The sequence below is a fragment of the Trichomycterus rosablanca genome, chromosome 18 (genome assembly GCF_030014385.1).
Source record: "Trichomycterus rosablanca isolate fTriRos1 chromosome 18, fTriRos1.hap1, whole genome shotgun sequence".
NCBI lineage: Eukaryota > Metazoa > Chordata > Actinopteri > Siluriformes > Trichomycteridae > Trichomycterus > Trichomycterus rosablanca.
The window spans coordinates 4,969,994-4,987,791 of NC_086005.1; the positions used below are offsets into that span (position 1 = coordinate 4,969,994).

General features: G+C 40.5%; 1 protein-coding gene across 3 annotated transcripts in view; it reads right to left on the reverse strand.

Annotated features, from left to right (window-relative positions):
* Positions 1–17,798, reverse strand: part of strbp (spermatid perinuclear RNA binding protein) — a 90,254-nt gene that overhangs the window by 7,887 nt on the left and 64,569 nt on the right. For all 3 annotated transcript variants that reach the window (XR_010015225.1, XM_063013712.1, XM_063013713.1), the window contains exons 7-14: positions 14,836–14,927; positions 14,337–14,432; positions 13,858–13,969; positions 9,971–10,068; positions 6,289–6,394; positions 4,896–4,979; positions 2,787–2,995; positions 36–188 (exon numbers count right to left, since the gene is read on the reverse strand). Coding sequence is in view for 2 of the 3 variants with exons in the window: in XM_063013712.1 (XP_062869782.1) it covers positions 36–188; positions 2,787–2,995; positions 4,896–4,979; positions 6,289–6,394; positions 9,971–10,068; positions 13,858–13,969; positions 14,337–14,432; positions 14,836–14,927 (950 nt within the window). In the remaining variant the exon portion in view is untranslated. The remainder of the gene's footprint in view (positions 1–35; positions 189–2,786; positions 2,996–4,895; positions 4,980–6,288; positions 6,395–9,970; positions 10,069–13,857; positions 13,970–14,336; positions 14,433–14,835; positions 14,928–17,798) is intronic.

The window sequence follows — 17,798 nt, forward strand, 5'->3', positions numbered from 1 at the left end:
AGTCTTGTAATGAGAACGTGGTAACGTGTCTATACCTCCAGTGTGTTGGAGCTGTCTATGCAGTGTGACGTGTTATTGCTCGAGTGTGTGGACGTCTCACTCTTGCCCTCGCTGTCGGACTTCTCGTCTGCACTCAGAGAGTCCAGGTCCGTGTCGAAGCCCGTGGGGTAGCCCATCGCCTGCAGCACCTGGTCATATACCACACATGATTTATCATAAACATAACTCATTAAACAACAGTCAAACTGTGCAATGCCTCGTTTTATTTTTTAATTAACAATTATATGTATTTAGGAAAATTTAACTCTGCATTTTTTCTCTCAAAATTTAACTTAAGACTGCATTTGTTTGGGTCGACATTTACACACAACAGCTTAAAATTCCAAGACGCAAACTGTGCAAATCATTTCTAAACAACCCAAAATGCAATAAAATAATTGCAATTGCAATACTGTTTTACAATACAATTTATTAATCATAAAGTCTCATTATTATTCTGCCAGAAATCTATTTTAAAGCTGATAAAACTCCACACGTAACCGCTACACATGAATTAATGATTCAACAGTATCAGACCAAGCCAATTTATTTATTTATTAGAATTTTAAGATTATGTTTTACTTTGCTTCCATTCATGACAGGACAGGTAGTTACAGGTTATCCATGATTCATCAGTTCAAATTCAATATCAATCACTGTCACTGCCAATTTTGTATCTCTAGTTCACCTCAATTGCACTTCTTTGGACTGTGGGAGGAAACCGGAGCTCCTGAAGGAAATACACACAGACATGAGAAGAACATGCAAACTCCACACAGAAAGGATCCAGCACAGTCTACCCCGCTGTGAGGGGACAGTGCTACCCATCTAATTAAATCTGTTATTCACTTATAGCTTCGATTCCCGGAGCTTTTAGCTCACGTTCTGCTACACTTCTGTAGCACATGTATATCGGTTAAAGTATCTCCTCAAATATTTAGATTCTTACAGCCATTCAAGCTGCATAAAGTGTGTGTGTGTGTGTGGTGCACTTTTATTTAGGACCACCGCCTGTGTGCCAGTCTGCCTCTAATTGGGAGCTACTAGCTGGGCTGCTGCCTTTTAAGGCTGTGCTCTGGAGAAAAGAGGATTAGACCAGCTCGCTACCTTACAAAGTGGCTTTGTTGACAACCGCTCTGGAATGATATAAGATTCCGACCTTTGTTTACAGTGCCCAGTGTGTGTTTCGGTGGTGTGTGTGTGTAGGTGAGTGTTAAACACACTGGCAACAGTTGGAGATGCTGCGGTGCTCTGCTACACTGTAAGTCTGGATAGTGTTAAAGCTACGAGCCAAACACTGCTAGGTTCTCCGGTCTACACCTACAGTTCAAACACATGTAGAATGTGTCTGGTGTAAAATGTTAAATTAATGTGTGTGATATTTTTCTCATAGCACAAATCTTTTATGTGTATTACAACAGAGTGAGATACATTAACTTTCTAAAACTATTAACATAGTCATCCTGTCCTTAAATACACTTAATATTTAAGATTGTAAGTAATATATACTGATCTGTTTGTAAGAAAAGCCCAAAACCAATGTTTTTAATGCTTACATATTTATACACAGTATACACACACACACACACACACACACACACACACACTATATGACCAAAAGTATTCAGACACCTGACCATGAGCTTGTTGGACATCCCATTTAAAAATCGAATGCTATTAAAACAGTGACCTCTATTTAATCTCTTTAGCTATAACAACAGCTTCTATTCTGTGAAGGCTTCTCACAAGACTTTAAAGTATGCGCATGTCTGTGGGAACTTGTGCTCATTCAGTCAACAAAGCATTTGTATGGCCAATAAAGCCTCAGTTGATGTTCCCGTTCATTCCAGCTGTTCGGTAGAGCTGGGATCATGCTGCTGGAACAAGAAAGGGCCTTCCCTAAACTGTTGCTGTATGGTTGGAAGCATATCATTTCCTTTGTATAAGTGATTTACTACAGATGTTAGCAATTGTCGTGGCTGAAAAACTTATTCAAAAATTAAAAGGGGTGTCCCAATACTTTTGTCAATACAGTGTACATATAAACACACTCTTTAATCACTTTACTAGGAACACTTGTGCACCTGCTCATTTATGTAATTATCATTACTATAACTATGTATAGTAGCCAGTTATGTGGGAGCGGCACAGTCATGAAGACCCTGGTCAAGAGCTTCAGGAATTAATCACATCAAACATCAGAATGAGGAAAATGTGATCCAAGCAACTTTAAGCATGATGTGGTTATTGCTGCTGGTTTAAGTACATCAGAAACCACTGATCTAGGGTTTTCATGTATATAAGTATAGAGAATGGTGAGGAAAAACACCCAGTAAGTAGCAGTTATGAGGGCAAAAATAACTTGTAGATGATAGAGGTCAGAGTGCAGTGACCAGCCTGGTTTGAGAAAAAAAAAAAAAAAAAGAAATCTCAGAAAAACACAACATCTGCAAAAGGCCACATCAGGTTCCACACCATGTTTACACAATGGTCTGTCTGGAAGCAATAACCAAGCCAGGGTCGTCGTTACTCCTGATATTTTTATCCTATTCTGACGTTTGATGTGAACATTAACCAAAGCTCCTGAGCTACTGTATGTATGTAGAACATTATGCATAACACTGCTAGCACATGACTCTCTGATTGTAAAACTACACAAATCAGCAGGTGTACAGGGGTTCCTATAAAGTGAAAGTAAGTGTACATTTAAATACATTATACAGAGTTGTGATTGACTCAAACTCTACCTTAACAGCCACGTGAAGCTTGGCCGTCTTTTTGGAAGAGCCGGAGGCTTCGTAGACTGTTCCGTCTACGTCCACGGACATGGTGAAGACCGGTGCGTGAACCGGACCAGACTGTGACAGCAGCTTATACTGCAGTCCTGGACGGATCTGGTTCAACCGCATCAGAGCGTTCATGGGCTGGTTGGAGTCTATTGCTTTACTATCTAGAACTGCACACAAACAAACAGAAGAGAGAGTCAGATGTGTTTAAACAGCCAGATGCTACACATGACTAGATCAATCTTATTGTGGCTAATTGCTAAATACTTCTTCAGTAAAAGCCATTTGTCCAAACTAACCCGGGTGGCCGGCTGCACGATTAAGAAATTAGAAATCAATAGCATTAACATCCCATGTGTAATCTTAAAGAGAGTGATTGAAAATACAGACGTGAGGGAGGGAAATGTGGAGGCTCTGAGAGCCATTATTAAAGCAAATAACAGATCAAAAAATAACAGAAAGAAATAACAGAACAGAAAGAAAGAACATAATGAAAGAACAGAACAAAACAAATAAAAGAAAGAAAGAAAAAAAAAGAAAGAATAAAAAAAAGAAACGAAAGAAAGAAAACAGAAAGAATAAAAGAAAGAAAGAAAAGAACAAAGAAAAAAAAGAAAGAAAAGAACGGAAAGAAAAAAGAAAGAAAAGAACAGAAAGAAAAAGAAAGAAAAAAGAAAGAAAAGAACAAAGAAAAAGAAAGAAAAGAACAGAAAGAAAAAGAAAGAAAAAAGAAAGAAAAGAACAAAAAGAAAAAAAGAAAGAAAAGAACGGAAAGAAAAAAGAAAGAAAAGAACAGAAAGAAAAGAACAGAAAGAAAAAGAAAGAAAAAAGAAAGAAAAGAACAGAAAGAAAAAAAGAAAGAAAAGAACAGAAAGAAAAAGAAAGAAAAAAGAAAGAACAGAAAGAAAAAGAAAGAAAAAAGAAAGAAAAGAACAGAAAGAAAAAGAAAAAGAAAGAAAACAGAAAAAAGAAAGAACAGAAAGAAAGAACAGAAAGAAAAAAGAAAAACAAAGAAAAAAGAGAAAGAAACAAAGGAAGGAAGAAAGACAGGAAACTTTGTAAAAAAAAATCTTAATAAAATAAATTTCAGTGTTGTACTGTAAATAAAATAATATACAAAAATTCCTGAGGTTAAGTCATCATGTAGTATGGTCACATATTAATAATAGACTAAAATAGAGGTTAAAATACACCAAGAGACTGTATGTAAGCAGACCTCAGCAGTAGTGTATTAAACTTGTTTAAGTAAAGGGAGAACCAGTGGAGGACGTGCAGGGTGGAGGAGTGGTGTAATGAGGCTCCCATGTTTTGGGAGTCTGTACAGTTCTGGTCTGTCCTGTACTGCAGTCTAAGATTAATGCTACATCAGCACCAGCCTTCATTAGTTCTTATTCAAAAACAAGCCGAGTCTGCAATTCTTTCACACGTTAAATTCTATAAAGAAACTAGTCCTAAAGTCCAATGACCATGGGGATTGGGGTCATAGTTTTGACCATATGACACCATCTATAGAATTTCCAGAAAGGTTTTTCGGATGATATTTCAACTATGAATAAAAATTTACGTGAGAAACATTAAAATACTTTTTGTAAAAATAAATGATTTCACCATTTCTTAATATTTCTAACCTGACAACAATCAATTACACTAGCCCACTACCATCAGTTCTTTTTATTCCACTGTCTTATGACATCTCTACACTGTGTACAGGCGCTAAAGGAATTGACTTTTGACTGCCCTCAAAGTCAGAATCACAATTTGTAAAATGATTATTACTTTTGAGCCATAAGTAAGTAGACTTACATTTTCCCTTCACAAATTATGTAACGGCTTATTCTTAATCTGTAAAATACAAGCAATTCCCCTAAAGCTTCATCTCTCAGTAGATGAAAAATCTGTTTTCCCTCTTTTTTATAGCTTTCAGATTTATATGCAAGTAGAGAGAAGCGACTAATTAAAACAGTACATTAAGAAGAAATGAAACTGCCTGACGTTAAGCTTCGTCATTTATTAGAAAAAAAACTGCATTATAGGGCACTTCAGGGGCGAGGTGAAGGTGGAGGTTCTTACCTTTTCTCAGGTTGCGTTTCATCTTTTTAATAAGATCTTTGTCGTCCGTCAGGCTGTCATCATAAGGCCTTTTTAATCCCATACCTAATAAAGAAAATCCTAACGCTTAATGCAGTTCAGGTAAACATGTACACACACTTGTAATGTACAGGGATCAGTGCAGCACTTCAGTAATGCCTGCAACTGTAAATGAATAATCATACTGTATATGTATATAAGAATACTGTCGGTTTGCTGAAAATGAAACCCACTCAATTGGGATGTATATACATACAACACAACTTATATTAACAATTTAATGGTATAAAAACCTATAATATCATTTAATATCATAATATAATATCATTTAATCCTGGAAATAATTATTATCTACAGCTGGTAATGGTGGTCACTTTACAAAGTTCAGAAAAATGCATCCAAATTGTCAGAAGTCAAAAAGAAAAGTGTCCAAAAGCCCATAAACTACTATAAAAAGACAAAGCCACCATGAATTTCAGCACCGGTGTCACTTTCAGGTGAGCTGCAAATTGACTAAGGCAATTTAGAAAAGAAGCTTCTGTCATTTCTCTGTGACTAGCAGGACGTACATAATCAAACCAATCTAGCTCTGTGTTTTCAGACGTCGACTATTGTGGCTTTGATTAGGTTGTTATTACAATTCTGTTATGTGTTTATTTAATATTTGCACATTACTCGCAACAATAAGAACAATTAAATAGTGATTAGTGCTCCTTTAATGGGGGCTGAAGAACTAACTCTTAGGTGGGCACTTACAGGGGTGCCATCAAATGCCTTCCTACACGACCAAAATGATAATCTAATCTCTCAATATAAAATAAATTATTTTATTAGGATTTTAACGTCATGTTTTACACTTTGGTTACAATAATGACAGGAACGGTAGTTACTGGTTACACAAGATTCATCAGATTACAAGGTTATATCGAACACAGTCTTTGTACTTTGGAGGAACCCACACAGACACAAGGAGAACATGCAAACTTGGAAACACACAGAAAGGACTCAGACCTTCCACCTAGGAATCGAGCCCAGGACCATCTTGCTGTGAGGCGACAGTGCTACCCACCGAGCGACCATGCAGCCTGTATCAGTGCTACTTAAATAAAGGCTGAAGAACTAACTCTTATGTGGGCACTTATGGAGGGGAATCTAATGTCTTTCTACATAACCCAAATAATATAACCGCTTTATATAAAATCGTTAATATAATGTATATTTTTCTTGTTGTAAAACTTGTGTTCAAATAACACAGAGGAAGAACTACCACAGAAATCATGCCATGATATACAGCTCTTCCGAGTGTATGTAAAATCTTAATCACACCTTATAAAAACATGCATGCACACTAACACACCCTCCTTCTAGTGCTCACCTTCTTTGTCTGACCAGGGATACTTCTGTAGGGGTTTGTTTGAGGGCAGTGGATCCATCTCTAAGACCTTGTAGATTTGCCCAAACGCCATAAGTCGAAGTGCATGCTGTAACAAACACACACACACACTGTTAGTCTAACATGATTGAGGTTACAGATGAAGCTGATAGACTGTAAAACCGTCTGAGCAGACACTTTCTCTAACACACATTATCTTTCACCTGGATGAAATGCTAAGTGCTGAACCACGGCCCCGAGGTCACACCGACTGCAGCAGTGTTTGTCTGGAGACGCACAGTTCACCGCGGTTATGGAAAAATCAAACACAGCTTTGATGGACTGCCGCCAAATAGTCCCATTAACAGCAAAGGCAGGGGGTTCAAGTCCTTTCAGAAAGGAGAAATGACACAGCCACCAAACCCCGCACCCCCCAGACCAATGCGCTGCATGGTGCCTATTAGCAGGATTTTCCTTTCAGTCCTCAAGCAGCCACTTTTTTTGCATTGCAGGTCATGATTTATGAGGAAAAGTTTATATCTGGCTCGTTTTATTCAGTGTTTATTGGGCAGGCGTATACATTCAGGTGTTTCTCTATAGGTTACGTCTTTGTTTCTGAGATACTATTAGTTTTTTACGCATTTTCTCCCTTGTTCTCCCGATTTTTAGCACGTCCAATTTTAACCCAACTGCGTTATGCTTCCTCTCTACTGGTGCTGACCCCCGCCCCAGATTGAGGAGAGCGAACTGACACACGCCCCCTCTGACACATGTGAAGTAGCCGACTGAATCTTTTCACCTGCTTGAGGCGAGTTCATATGCGGATCAGCCTTTTGCACGGAGAGCCACACCCTGATCAGCATTACTCCTTAACTCTGTGCAGATGCCATCAATCAGTCAGCAGAGGTTACAATTGCCCCTATCCGGCTCCCTCCCTAGAGGAACAGCAGCCAAACATTGTTCATATAGCCACACAGCCCAGCCAGATGGCAGAGCTAAGGTTCGATACGATGTATTCGAAATCCCAGCTCTGGTGTGCTAGCGTATTTTACCGCTGTGCCACTGTTAGTGAGGAGTATGGTTCTGTTCCTTCCAATGCTCATTTCTTAATCAGATTCAGAAAAAGTAAGATGTAGCATTGCACAATAAGGGCCTTATCAAGGGCAAAGTCATACAGGAACAGGAAAGGACCTTCCCTAAACTGCTGATGCAAAGTTAGAAGCACATAATTTCCTTTATATAATTATTGATTACACCTGTTAGCAACTGTTGTAGCTGAAACATGAATTCTGATGTTCATAAGGGGGTAAAGTAAGGTGACTGAACACATCAAGCCCTTTATTAGATACACCTGTCAGGTACATACACTCACTGATTATTTTATAAGTTAAACCCACTATGTAGAGCAACTTCGTGGGTATACAATAACGGACTGCTGCCCATTTATCTATTAAAAATGAACCCCATATGACCACCACTGGCCAGATGTTTTTTGGGTGGTGAACCATTTTCAGCACTGCACCATCACTAGGATAATAATAACATGGTACTGTGTGTTATAATCAGCGTATCAGGTGCAGCAGTGTTGTTGGGATTTTTAAATACATTTTTAAAGCTCCAACCAAAAATAAAAAGCCAGCAGGGTCAGGTTCTGTGATCAGAGAGTATTTATAATAAAAGACTAAGGGACGTTTAAGGAATTTCGCATGAAAAAAAATAGTCCTGGTCTCTAAGTTTATACCTCCAGCAGCCAATAAACTTAAACAATATAAAAATCCTAACAACACTGCTGCACCTGATACACTCATACCAGAACAACACACAGTACCGTGTTATTACTATTTTAATGTCTTACAATGCCGACAATGGTACATCACCCAAACATAATCTGGTCAGTGCCTATAGCGGCCTGTTCTGATTTTAAAATTGGGTATATGGGGATGGCAAAGCAAACAGGGCAACAGCTAGGCTACAGTCAGTAATCGTATACCCAGAATGTTTATCTGTGTGGTAGGTATGGCTTATAAAATAATCATTGAATGTATGTAGCAGATAGGTGTACCTAATAAAGTGCTTGGTGAGTGTATATAGTCTACCAGTAGAGACGTGGTTTTATAGTTTATATCATCATGTTGATAGATCACTAGAGCAAAATCAGACATTTTTAATTAAATAAATGATACAGAACTGAGAAATGAAGCTCAATGTGAGAGACAATTCATTCTAACAGGATTAACCATGAACACAATCAGAGATTGCAATTAAAAGGCAATAGAAGACATATTAGAGGATTTTCACTGACCCTCAGAAGAAGTCAATAAGAAATTATTCAACACTAAAACGAGCCTCGGCTACATTAGGTTTAATAACCTCAGACTTTCTGAATGAGTGGTTCATTTTCTCATAAAAGACATTTTTGTTTTAAAAACCTTCTACAGTAATTAAAGCTGATTAGCGTTTATGACGGCGGTTATTAATTTCAAACCTCAAAATACACTACACCAGAAAAGAGTTCACCTCAGGGACCAGGTCCCCCAACACAGACAGAGTAATGTAGTGTACGCTGTTCGATAGGGGGGATTGCCAGGTACTGTACATCAGGGAAACCAAACAGCAACTGATGGTATGCACACTGTAGTTCTACAATTACTGACTGTAGTCCATCCGTTTCTCTACATGCTTTTTAAACCTGCTTTTACTCTGTTCTTCAATGGTCAGGACCCCCACAAGACCACTACAGAGCAGGTATTATTTAGGTGGTGGATGATTCTCAGGCACTGCAGTGACACTGACATGGTGGTGGTGTGTTAGTGTGTGTTGTGCTGGTATGAGTGGATCAGACACAGCAGCGCTGCTGGAGTTTTTAAATACCGTGTCCACTCACTGTCCACTCTATCAGGCACTCCTACCTAGTTGGCCCACCTTGTAGATGTAAAGATGTTTGAGTTGGTCATCTTCTAGACCTTCATCAGTGGTCACAGGACGCTGCACACGGGACGCTGTTGGCTGGATATTCTTGGTTGGTGGACTATTCTCAGTCCAGCAGTGACAGTGAGGTGTTTAGAAACTCCATCAGCATTGCTGTCTTATCCACTCATACCAGCACAACACACACTAACACACCACCACCATGTCAGTGTCACTGCAGTGCTGAGAATGATCCACAACCTAAATAATACCTGCTCTGTGGAGCCGCCGCGTTTATCTAAAAACTGGGGAACGTTAATGTTTTGAGTCGGGGGGGAAAGAAGACGGGATGCAAATGGACCACGGGATGTAGTTTGGACCTGGTGTAGGGGGTAAGGCGGTAAAAATAGGGACAGAAGTTTTAAAAATAGACTCTAAAAGAGGGCTTGAGTTCCGGAGGTTTCTAGGTCGAACAGAATCAAAGCTAGAGAATAAATAAATAAATACACTGAGCTCCCAAACCTCTGCAATGCGATTAATAATTCCAGCATCGTAGCACCTTCCTACTATAGGAACATCTCTAGAGATGCACTTAATGATGCTGCTCACACACACACACACGTACACACACACGCATGCGCGTGTGTGTGCGCATATGTGTGCGTGTGTGACAAGCCTGAAGAGAGCTCTCATTTACCCGACACCTCTTATTCTCCCCCACCACCCTCATCAATCTCCAGCCCCGCCCGTACACCCAAGCAGCAAAACGCGGCCTCACCTGCACGCTGTAAGTAACGGCCTCCGCCTGCTCGTCCGTCATGCCCGCCAGCGTGTCCTTGGGCTCTTTTTCACACGGGTCATGCAGCCCCGGTCCGCCTGAGGACAAAAGAAAATCCATCTTACAAAAACAATTCAAGGTCAATTAGATGACGCTAATAATTCATGACATAAAACGTAAATGAGCGACAACACGCCGTCCTATTAATTGTGACACACTTGGGTCGCCATGGTTATGATGAGACAAAGGTTAAATTAAAAAGCTTCAGATTAAAATGTCGTTAGGCCTAAATCATTCACATCATTAATCGTTCAGTGTCAGAAGTAGGGCTGGCACAATTATTTGTGGTTACCAAAGATTTCTTCCACTCCACCTGGGAATCAAACCCAGAACCATCTTACTGATGCCCCAGTAATGGTTACCAGAGATGAACACAATTAACGATCAGGGTTTAGACCCCATATTCGCATGCAATGCCAAACAGTAAGTACGCAATCTCACTATAGCCGAGTTCTGGGGTTTAAATCTCAGCGGTGCTATCGGTCGGTTGGGTGTCAGCGCAGACATGAATGGCTAGTGTCTGTTGGGGGGGTCAAACAGTCTAGCCTTTGGGAGGTGCGCTTGTCAGTGCACTCTCAGTGCTGGTCTCAAGCCTGGGAACAACAACAAGGAGGGATGCAGCAGGACGGGCATCTGGTGTAAAAACTGGACCAAGTCTGGTAGGTGGACCACATCTGCTGTGGTGACCCCTGTGGTGACATCTGCTGTGGTGACCTGGGCTATCAACCGGAAGATTGGCGGTTCAAATCCAGGCTCTGCTATGCAGACACTGTTGGGTCCTTGAGCAAGGCCCTTAACCCCATCTGCTCCAGGGTGGCGTACAATGGCTGACCCTGCGCTCCGACCAAACAAGCTGGGATATGTGAAGAAAGAATTTCGTTGTACTGTACAACTGTATATGTATATATAACAAATAAAGGATATCTATCTAAAAAAAATTCACTATAAAAAAAATCAGTGCCTTTATATTTTAGTCAATATTGACAATTAAATTTGATCGTAGGGTCACGTGTAATTAACCACATAAGCAGGCGAGAATGTGACCACACGCACCACCATCCTTTACATGAAGCATCATTAAGTGCATGACCTGCTTTACTGAGCTGCGTCTAGACTCGGCCGGTTTGATCCTGCTGCCTACGCTTAACTCCAGTAAGCTGTGCTTCATTTGCTGTGTTGCAATAGCAGCACACACTTACTAATTAAATATTAACCTCAATACTGCTGTTAATTAATAATGATCATATAAAACACTGCAGAAAGAGTCAACAGTCCAGATCTTTATCATGTCTGGGACTGAAAAATCAGGTCACATTAATGAAATGCAGAGCAGGATTTAAAACTATTAGATAAACTTTATTCAGAGATGTATTTATTCCCCACATGTTGCCCGTCTTCTTCACATTATTTATTTATTTGGGTTTTTACGCCATGTTAAACACGTGTGCCATTTAATGGCAGAACTGGGTATTATATATCTGTCTTTTTTATCTTGTCTTTATCCTTTGGTCTATTTTATATTTTTATGTTATTTTTATGGCTGCGAGAAAGGTTAGTACTGTTCTTATGTTGTCTTGTGTAAGGATTTCTTTTATGGTTTCAGGCATGTGCACTTGTTGTCTTTCCTTTGTGTATTTAAGGCATTCTATCAAAATGTGTTTTATTGTTATAAGTGTTTGGCAGGTTTCACAGGTTGGTGGGTTTTCTCCTTTCACCAGGTATTGGTGGGTTATTCTAGTGTGGCCAATTCTGCATCTTGTGTATATGGCTTGTGTATATGGCTTGTGTATATGGCTTGGTCTATGCGTCGTTCCTAGTGAGTTCTTGGTTTAGCATTGATGTTTGGTTGTATTTCTCGGAGTTTGTTGGTGGTCTGAGCGTTCCATTCATTTTGCCATTTTTCCTTGATGTAGGATTGTATTAGTGGTTTTATGTCTGTTGATGTAAATGTACATACATAATGTCATGTAAATGTAAATGTTGATGGGATTTTGATGTTTGTCGTATTTTGGTTTGTTTTTTCTTTAGCTGATCTGCTTTTTCGTTCCCTTCTATTCTGCTGCGTCCTGGTACCCAGCTTAGCTTTGTCATATTCCAGTTCTGTTAGCTTGTTGATTGTCCTTTGTACATTGTTAATTATAGGGTGGTCTGATGTGCATGAGTGAGAGTGCATGTTGTGTTTTTGTTCTTCTTCTGCATATTTTAGTGCCACAAGTATGGCATGGGCTTCTGCACTGTAGATGGAGCTGGGTTGGGGTAATTTTCTCCTTCACATTAAGACTTACAGAAATCATTAATAAGTGCCATTTTTATTTCAGTATCTATATGGACATGCAGCCGGTTTTATTGGGCAGTTTGTCAGGGGTAAGTAACCGTGAACATTGCAGCTTTGGACCATTACAGAACCGTAAATGGGAGCAGTGAAATGTAGCACGTGCCAGCCAGCACAACATGCTGAAGTCTGCCTGCAGCTCACAGTCTTCTTATAGCTTTCTCAAATTTACATTTAGATTCAGAGCATTTAGCAGATGCTCTTATCCAGAGCGACTCTAGTGCCAGCAGACAGCAATCTAAGAACTAACATCTGCTGAAACCCTTTTAGAACCAAAGAATAGTTTTTTCTTAAAATAAATAGTGTGGAAGAAAACAGTTGATTTACACTAGAAGTATTATTGACACTTAGAACATGAAGATATGCCTAGGGCATAATTGCCAGTAGTCATTTTTTCATATTTATTTATGTATTTTCTCCCATTTTTATCAATTTAGTGTAGTTAATATGTATTCCACTGCTGGCTGATCCCTGATTGCAGTCGTGGTGGGTATACTGCTTCTCACGCCTCCTCCAACCCGTGCACAGCCCTTAGCGGAACCCTTTTTCACCTATGCACTCTGCACTGGCGCCTCTCTATCTGCCAATCAGATAGATTACACAGCGTTTAAAGACCACACCCACATAGTCCGGTCATCCCGCCCTAGCAGCAACGTGTCTGCTGCAGGCACTGCCAATTATGCCCGCTAGATGGTGCCCAGCCGACCGGTGGCAACGCCGAGTGTCGAACCGAGGAGTTCAGAATCTCTGCGCTGGTGTGCTAGCGGAATATATTCCAATATTCTAAGAATACTGCTACAATGGAATGTTACTGGATGTAACATTGTATGACCTCCAAAACCCAGTTCTAGCTGAACTAGCTGGTTCGAGGTCTACCAGTTTCTATGTTCCAGCTAAGAATTATCCAGAATTCTCTCTCTTCTACTGTCCTACATCGTCACTAAAAGGAGCATAAAGGATGATTTTTTTTTTCTTTCCTCTGTATTGCATTCACTGAGCCTCTGTGTGAGACTCTGTCGGTGTGATCCTTTACTCTGGGTTATTTCATTAAGGGTTTTTCAACCACAATAGTGTAAAAGATCACTAAGTACATAGTAAAGACGAGCAAGACTAGTGGCTTGGAGGTAGCGTGGTACATAATTGGGTTTGAGTTCTTTAAGGTAGATCGGAGCTGGTTTTTGGCCTTGTAGGCGAGCATCACAGTTTTAAACTGAATGTGGGCATCTACAGGAAGCCATTAAAGAAAACACAGCAGTGGGGTGATGATGTGGCAGCACTGGGGTGATGAAGTGGCAGCACTGGGGTGATGAAGTGGCAGCACTGGGGTGATGTGGCAGTGTTTGGATTGAAAACCAGACTTGAATTCATTGCAGGGGTTTAATAGTGGACATGGGGACACCTCTCGGGAGGGATTTGCAGTACTCAGATCTCTGACCCACTGCTGTTTTGTTTCACTGCTCTAGCACGTCCCTGTTCACTATGAAGTTCTGTTTACCTGGGAGCAGGATCCCTGAAGCCAGGCACTCCATGACCCTGCGCAGTGCCTCTCCAGCTCCCTGCGGCCGGTTACATGTCGCGATTGCCTTCTCACAGATCAGCTCCAGCGGCTACCGACAGAAAAACAGCAGTTATTACAGAGACAGACGTGTGAAGAAAAGAGAAAAGCTAGCGCTGTACAACAATGACTGGGTGGATTATAGCCTACTGTGTGCGCCAGTCCGGTCACTGAACCCCCTGAATCTTCCAGCATGTTTAAATTATAGGTGATTTAAGATCTCATCTTATATATTATACCACTCTGGTTGTTTTTCTCAAGGATAAACGATCAATGTTAAATCATTTACATGGAATGTGATCTATTCAGTGATTATAAATAGCCAACACAAACCAATCAGCTAAGTTTAGCTCAGCCCATTTAGCAGCGGTAATCAATCCCTTGCTAGCAGCTCATAAAAGCATCAACCGCACACTTACCCATCCGCTGAGAGGCTCCCAGGCTGGTACTCGCTTGCACATGTCCCTTAGAATCCGTAAAACGATCACTCCCGATTTTAGGCCGATTACTCTCGCCTGAGGAAATACAGGCATCTAAGCGTGAGCCGGCCACGTTCAAAACACAACACACAACTTCTGCATGAGCCTGCGTTCTGTCTGCGGAAGAGTGTGTGACAACCTGTGTTTTGTTTTGTTTTTATCAGCACATTACTGTGATAAAGCCATGGACCCGAATTGGGTGGGGAGGGAGAAGGGGTGGAAGGAGAGTTCAGGAAAGCACTTGACTATTTTTAATGACAAACAAGCAGGTTACAAAAAAAAAAAAGAAATCAACCAAGGCAAAAAAGTGTAACAATTGCTTTTGTAGCCTTACAATATGACAATGTCGGGACTTTGTTTATCAAGAACGCGGGTTCTGCTTTGTTTTTCAGTGAGCGTCATAAGGCTACAATAACAATGAGAGAAAGAGAGCGCCAACCTGGAACCATTTAGCATGTCGCAGAGAGGCCAGCGCCACCAGGCACCTCTGTCTATCCAGCAGGTCTACCGGCTCACTCGCCTCAGCGCTCTCTATCGGCAAGAAGAACGGGACAAGAAATCAAATCACACACACACATACGCGCACACACACATATGATGAACCAGGAAGGATCTGTTAAGGTTTGGCAGTGAGGGGCAGTGCCGAGCGGCCGGAGTCCAGCGCATCCGGACGAAATGCGGACCTGGCGGCATCTCGTCGAGCGGCTGGAAACTGAGCCAGAGAAAGTGGGCAGGATTTGCTGAAAGGTCTTAACATGCACATGCTGAGTTTCGCTATGAAACTGGCTATGACTAAGCGGTGTGAGGAGCACGACTGGATCGGGCTCAGAGCTGAAGAGATCCGCACATTCTAAGACCTTCAGCAAGTCGCAGCTCGTATCTAAAGTGGAGTAAATGTTCACATGCGGTGGGCACGGTTAGAACAGATACGTCCATGTAAGGGAAAGAGACAGTAAACACACAAATACAGTGGTGTTAAAAAGTAAGTGCCCCCCTTCATCCATGCCAATGTTACTGCACATGCTTATTAAACATGACATGGTATTACACAAAGAAACCCTGAGAGATAAAACATTTTAAGTTTATCCTTGTGTAATCTGGACTGTTTATTGATCTAATAAATAAATATAAATATATTAGGGATGTAGCGATACACTATACCAACAATGCGATATGATTCACGATACTGGGTTCACGGTACTTTTAAACAAAAGGAAATTGAAGACAAATTATTTCCTTTTATTATCTCTCTCTAAAATATATAAATAAAATACTGTATTTGTGCTTATCTTTTATTTATCTAAATAATGAATGCCCTTTTATATTTGAGGTAGGTACAAACTATGCAAAACAATGCTGCACATTTCCCTTTTTGTGTAAAAAAAACCCCTGAAATTAAATAAATCCCACATCAAATAAATAAATGAATACAAATAAAAAAAGTATTCTCACATAAATAAACTTGGCTGGAAAATTCTGAACCTGGCAACCCTGTAGTGACATCAACCAGGCGAGGTGAATAGTGCCAGCGCCCTCTGCTGTTTAAAGTGAATATCGATTCATTATACATGTAAGTCGATTTGAATCGTTACACATGTGAATCGATTTTTAACTGTCTTGTGGTGCATCGTTACATCCCTAATAAATATTAATTAACAGCAGCAAACAAAGGGGGGCGATCACTTTTTCACAACACATAGATTTTTACATACACATCGCCTTTATACTTTCAAGCAAACAAAAAAATAAACTTCTTTTCTCCCACCAAACAAAATTTGAATATTTGCATCGTTTCGTTTCTTCCTTGGCAGCCTGGACGGACGCCGCTCGTTTGTGCATTGCATGCGTAACGAATGCAACGAAATAATAGAAAAGAGCTAAAGCTCCAAGGAAATGGTGGAGAGGGAGGAAAGGAGCGCGGGAGATTAATCACAGCGGCTTATATGGAGATCATGCGCTGATAATGAGAATGTTAGTCTTTGTTTTGCTTTTCCTGATGGGTTTTAATCAGACCAGCACAGCTGAGACCGGCTTTAATGAAACCTCTGTAAACTTCAGCTAAGGTCTGTCTCTCTCTTTAATCCACATCACGTTATCTGAATGAGAAAATTCCTTCAGAAGATATTTTTTAAATCAGTTTCCTATAAACACAGACTGTTTATGAATGATCGTTATTAAGCTTGTGTGGCCTGAAATTAACTGGCCCATGAAACTATCGGTATGCAAAAAAAATGCATTGTCTGTTCAATCTGTATTAGGTTTCACACCTCATATAGGAGCACATTTATATTCAATGTTATGAAATTTATAATGTAAACATTTAGATGTCTAGACTACATCTTTTCAGGTCCTTTTTTAAAGTCTCAGTACACTTACTTTGATGACTGATTTCAAATCAGGTTATCGCAATTTTCCTGCATTTTTTTAATCTAGTTATTTGATTTCTGATTGTGAATCCACTGCTGGTTGCACAATCTCCAATCTGAGCACAGAGAGTCGGATCACCACACATCCCCTCTGACCAATCTGTGACCGCTTCTTATCACCTGCCAGTTTTGAAGTCCCACAAAAAACCCGTATCATGTATGGAGAGCCACACTAGGCTCCAATCGATTTATCTGCCCACTGAATGTGATTGAGGTGATGAAGGTTTTTAAACATCTTTTGAAGACGGCGAGAGACTCAGATGTTCGGACAGACAGAGGAAGCTCATTCCACCACTTGGGTGCCAGTACAGAGAAGAGCCTTGATGCTCGTCTTCCTCCATTTCTGGGTGTAGGATCAAATAGAGTGAGACTGGTGGCTCGGAGGTTGCGTGGTACAGAGCGGGGTTTGATTAGACCTCGAAGGTAGCTTGGGGCTGGTCCATTTTTGGCTTTGTAGGCGAGCATCAGTGTTTTAAACTAAATGTGTGCAGCTACAGGAAGCCAGTGAAGAGAACACAGAAGTGGGGTGATGTGGCAGTGTTTAGGTTGGTTAAAAACCAAAGACCAGTCGCTACACTGACCAGAATAAACTGGTGGTAAAACATGAAAATGAAAAATAAAGGGAAGAAGTGTCAATCTTGGAGCAGTGGTAAATTACACTAGCCACTACAACTGGGGTCCAGGGTTTGAACCTCCAGCAGTGCCTATCGACCATTCGGATAACTACATACAAACATGATTGGCTATGTCTAGAAAATGGGGAGGGAGAGGGTGATGGATCAGTGTCCTGTCTTGGGGGACTGCAGAACTGTTGCGACCTTAAAATGAAGTGTAAAATGAGGAAAAATCGTGTAAATCTTTCCTGTAAAACAAGTCATAGACCAGATGAAATCTGTCCATGGCCTGCATGTGGCCTCCCTGCCGGAAAAAAGCTTTAAGCTTTGATTAAAAATAAAAAACTGATGACACTCCGACA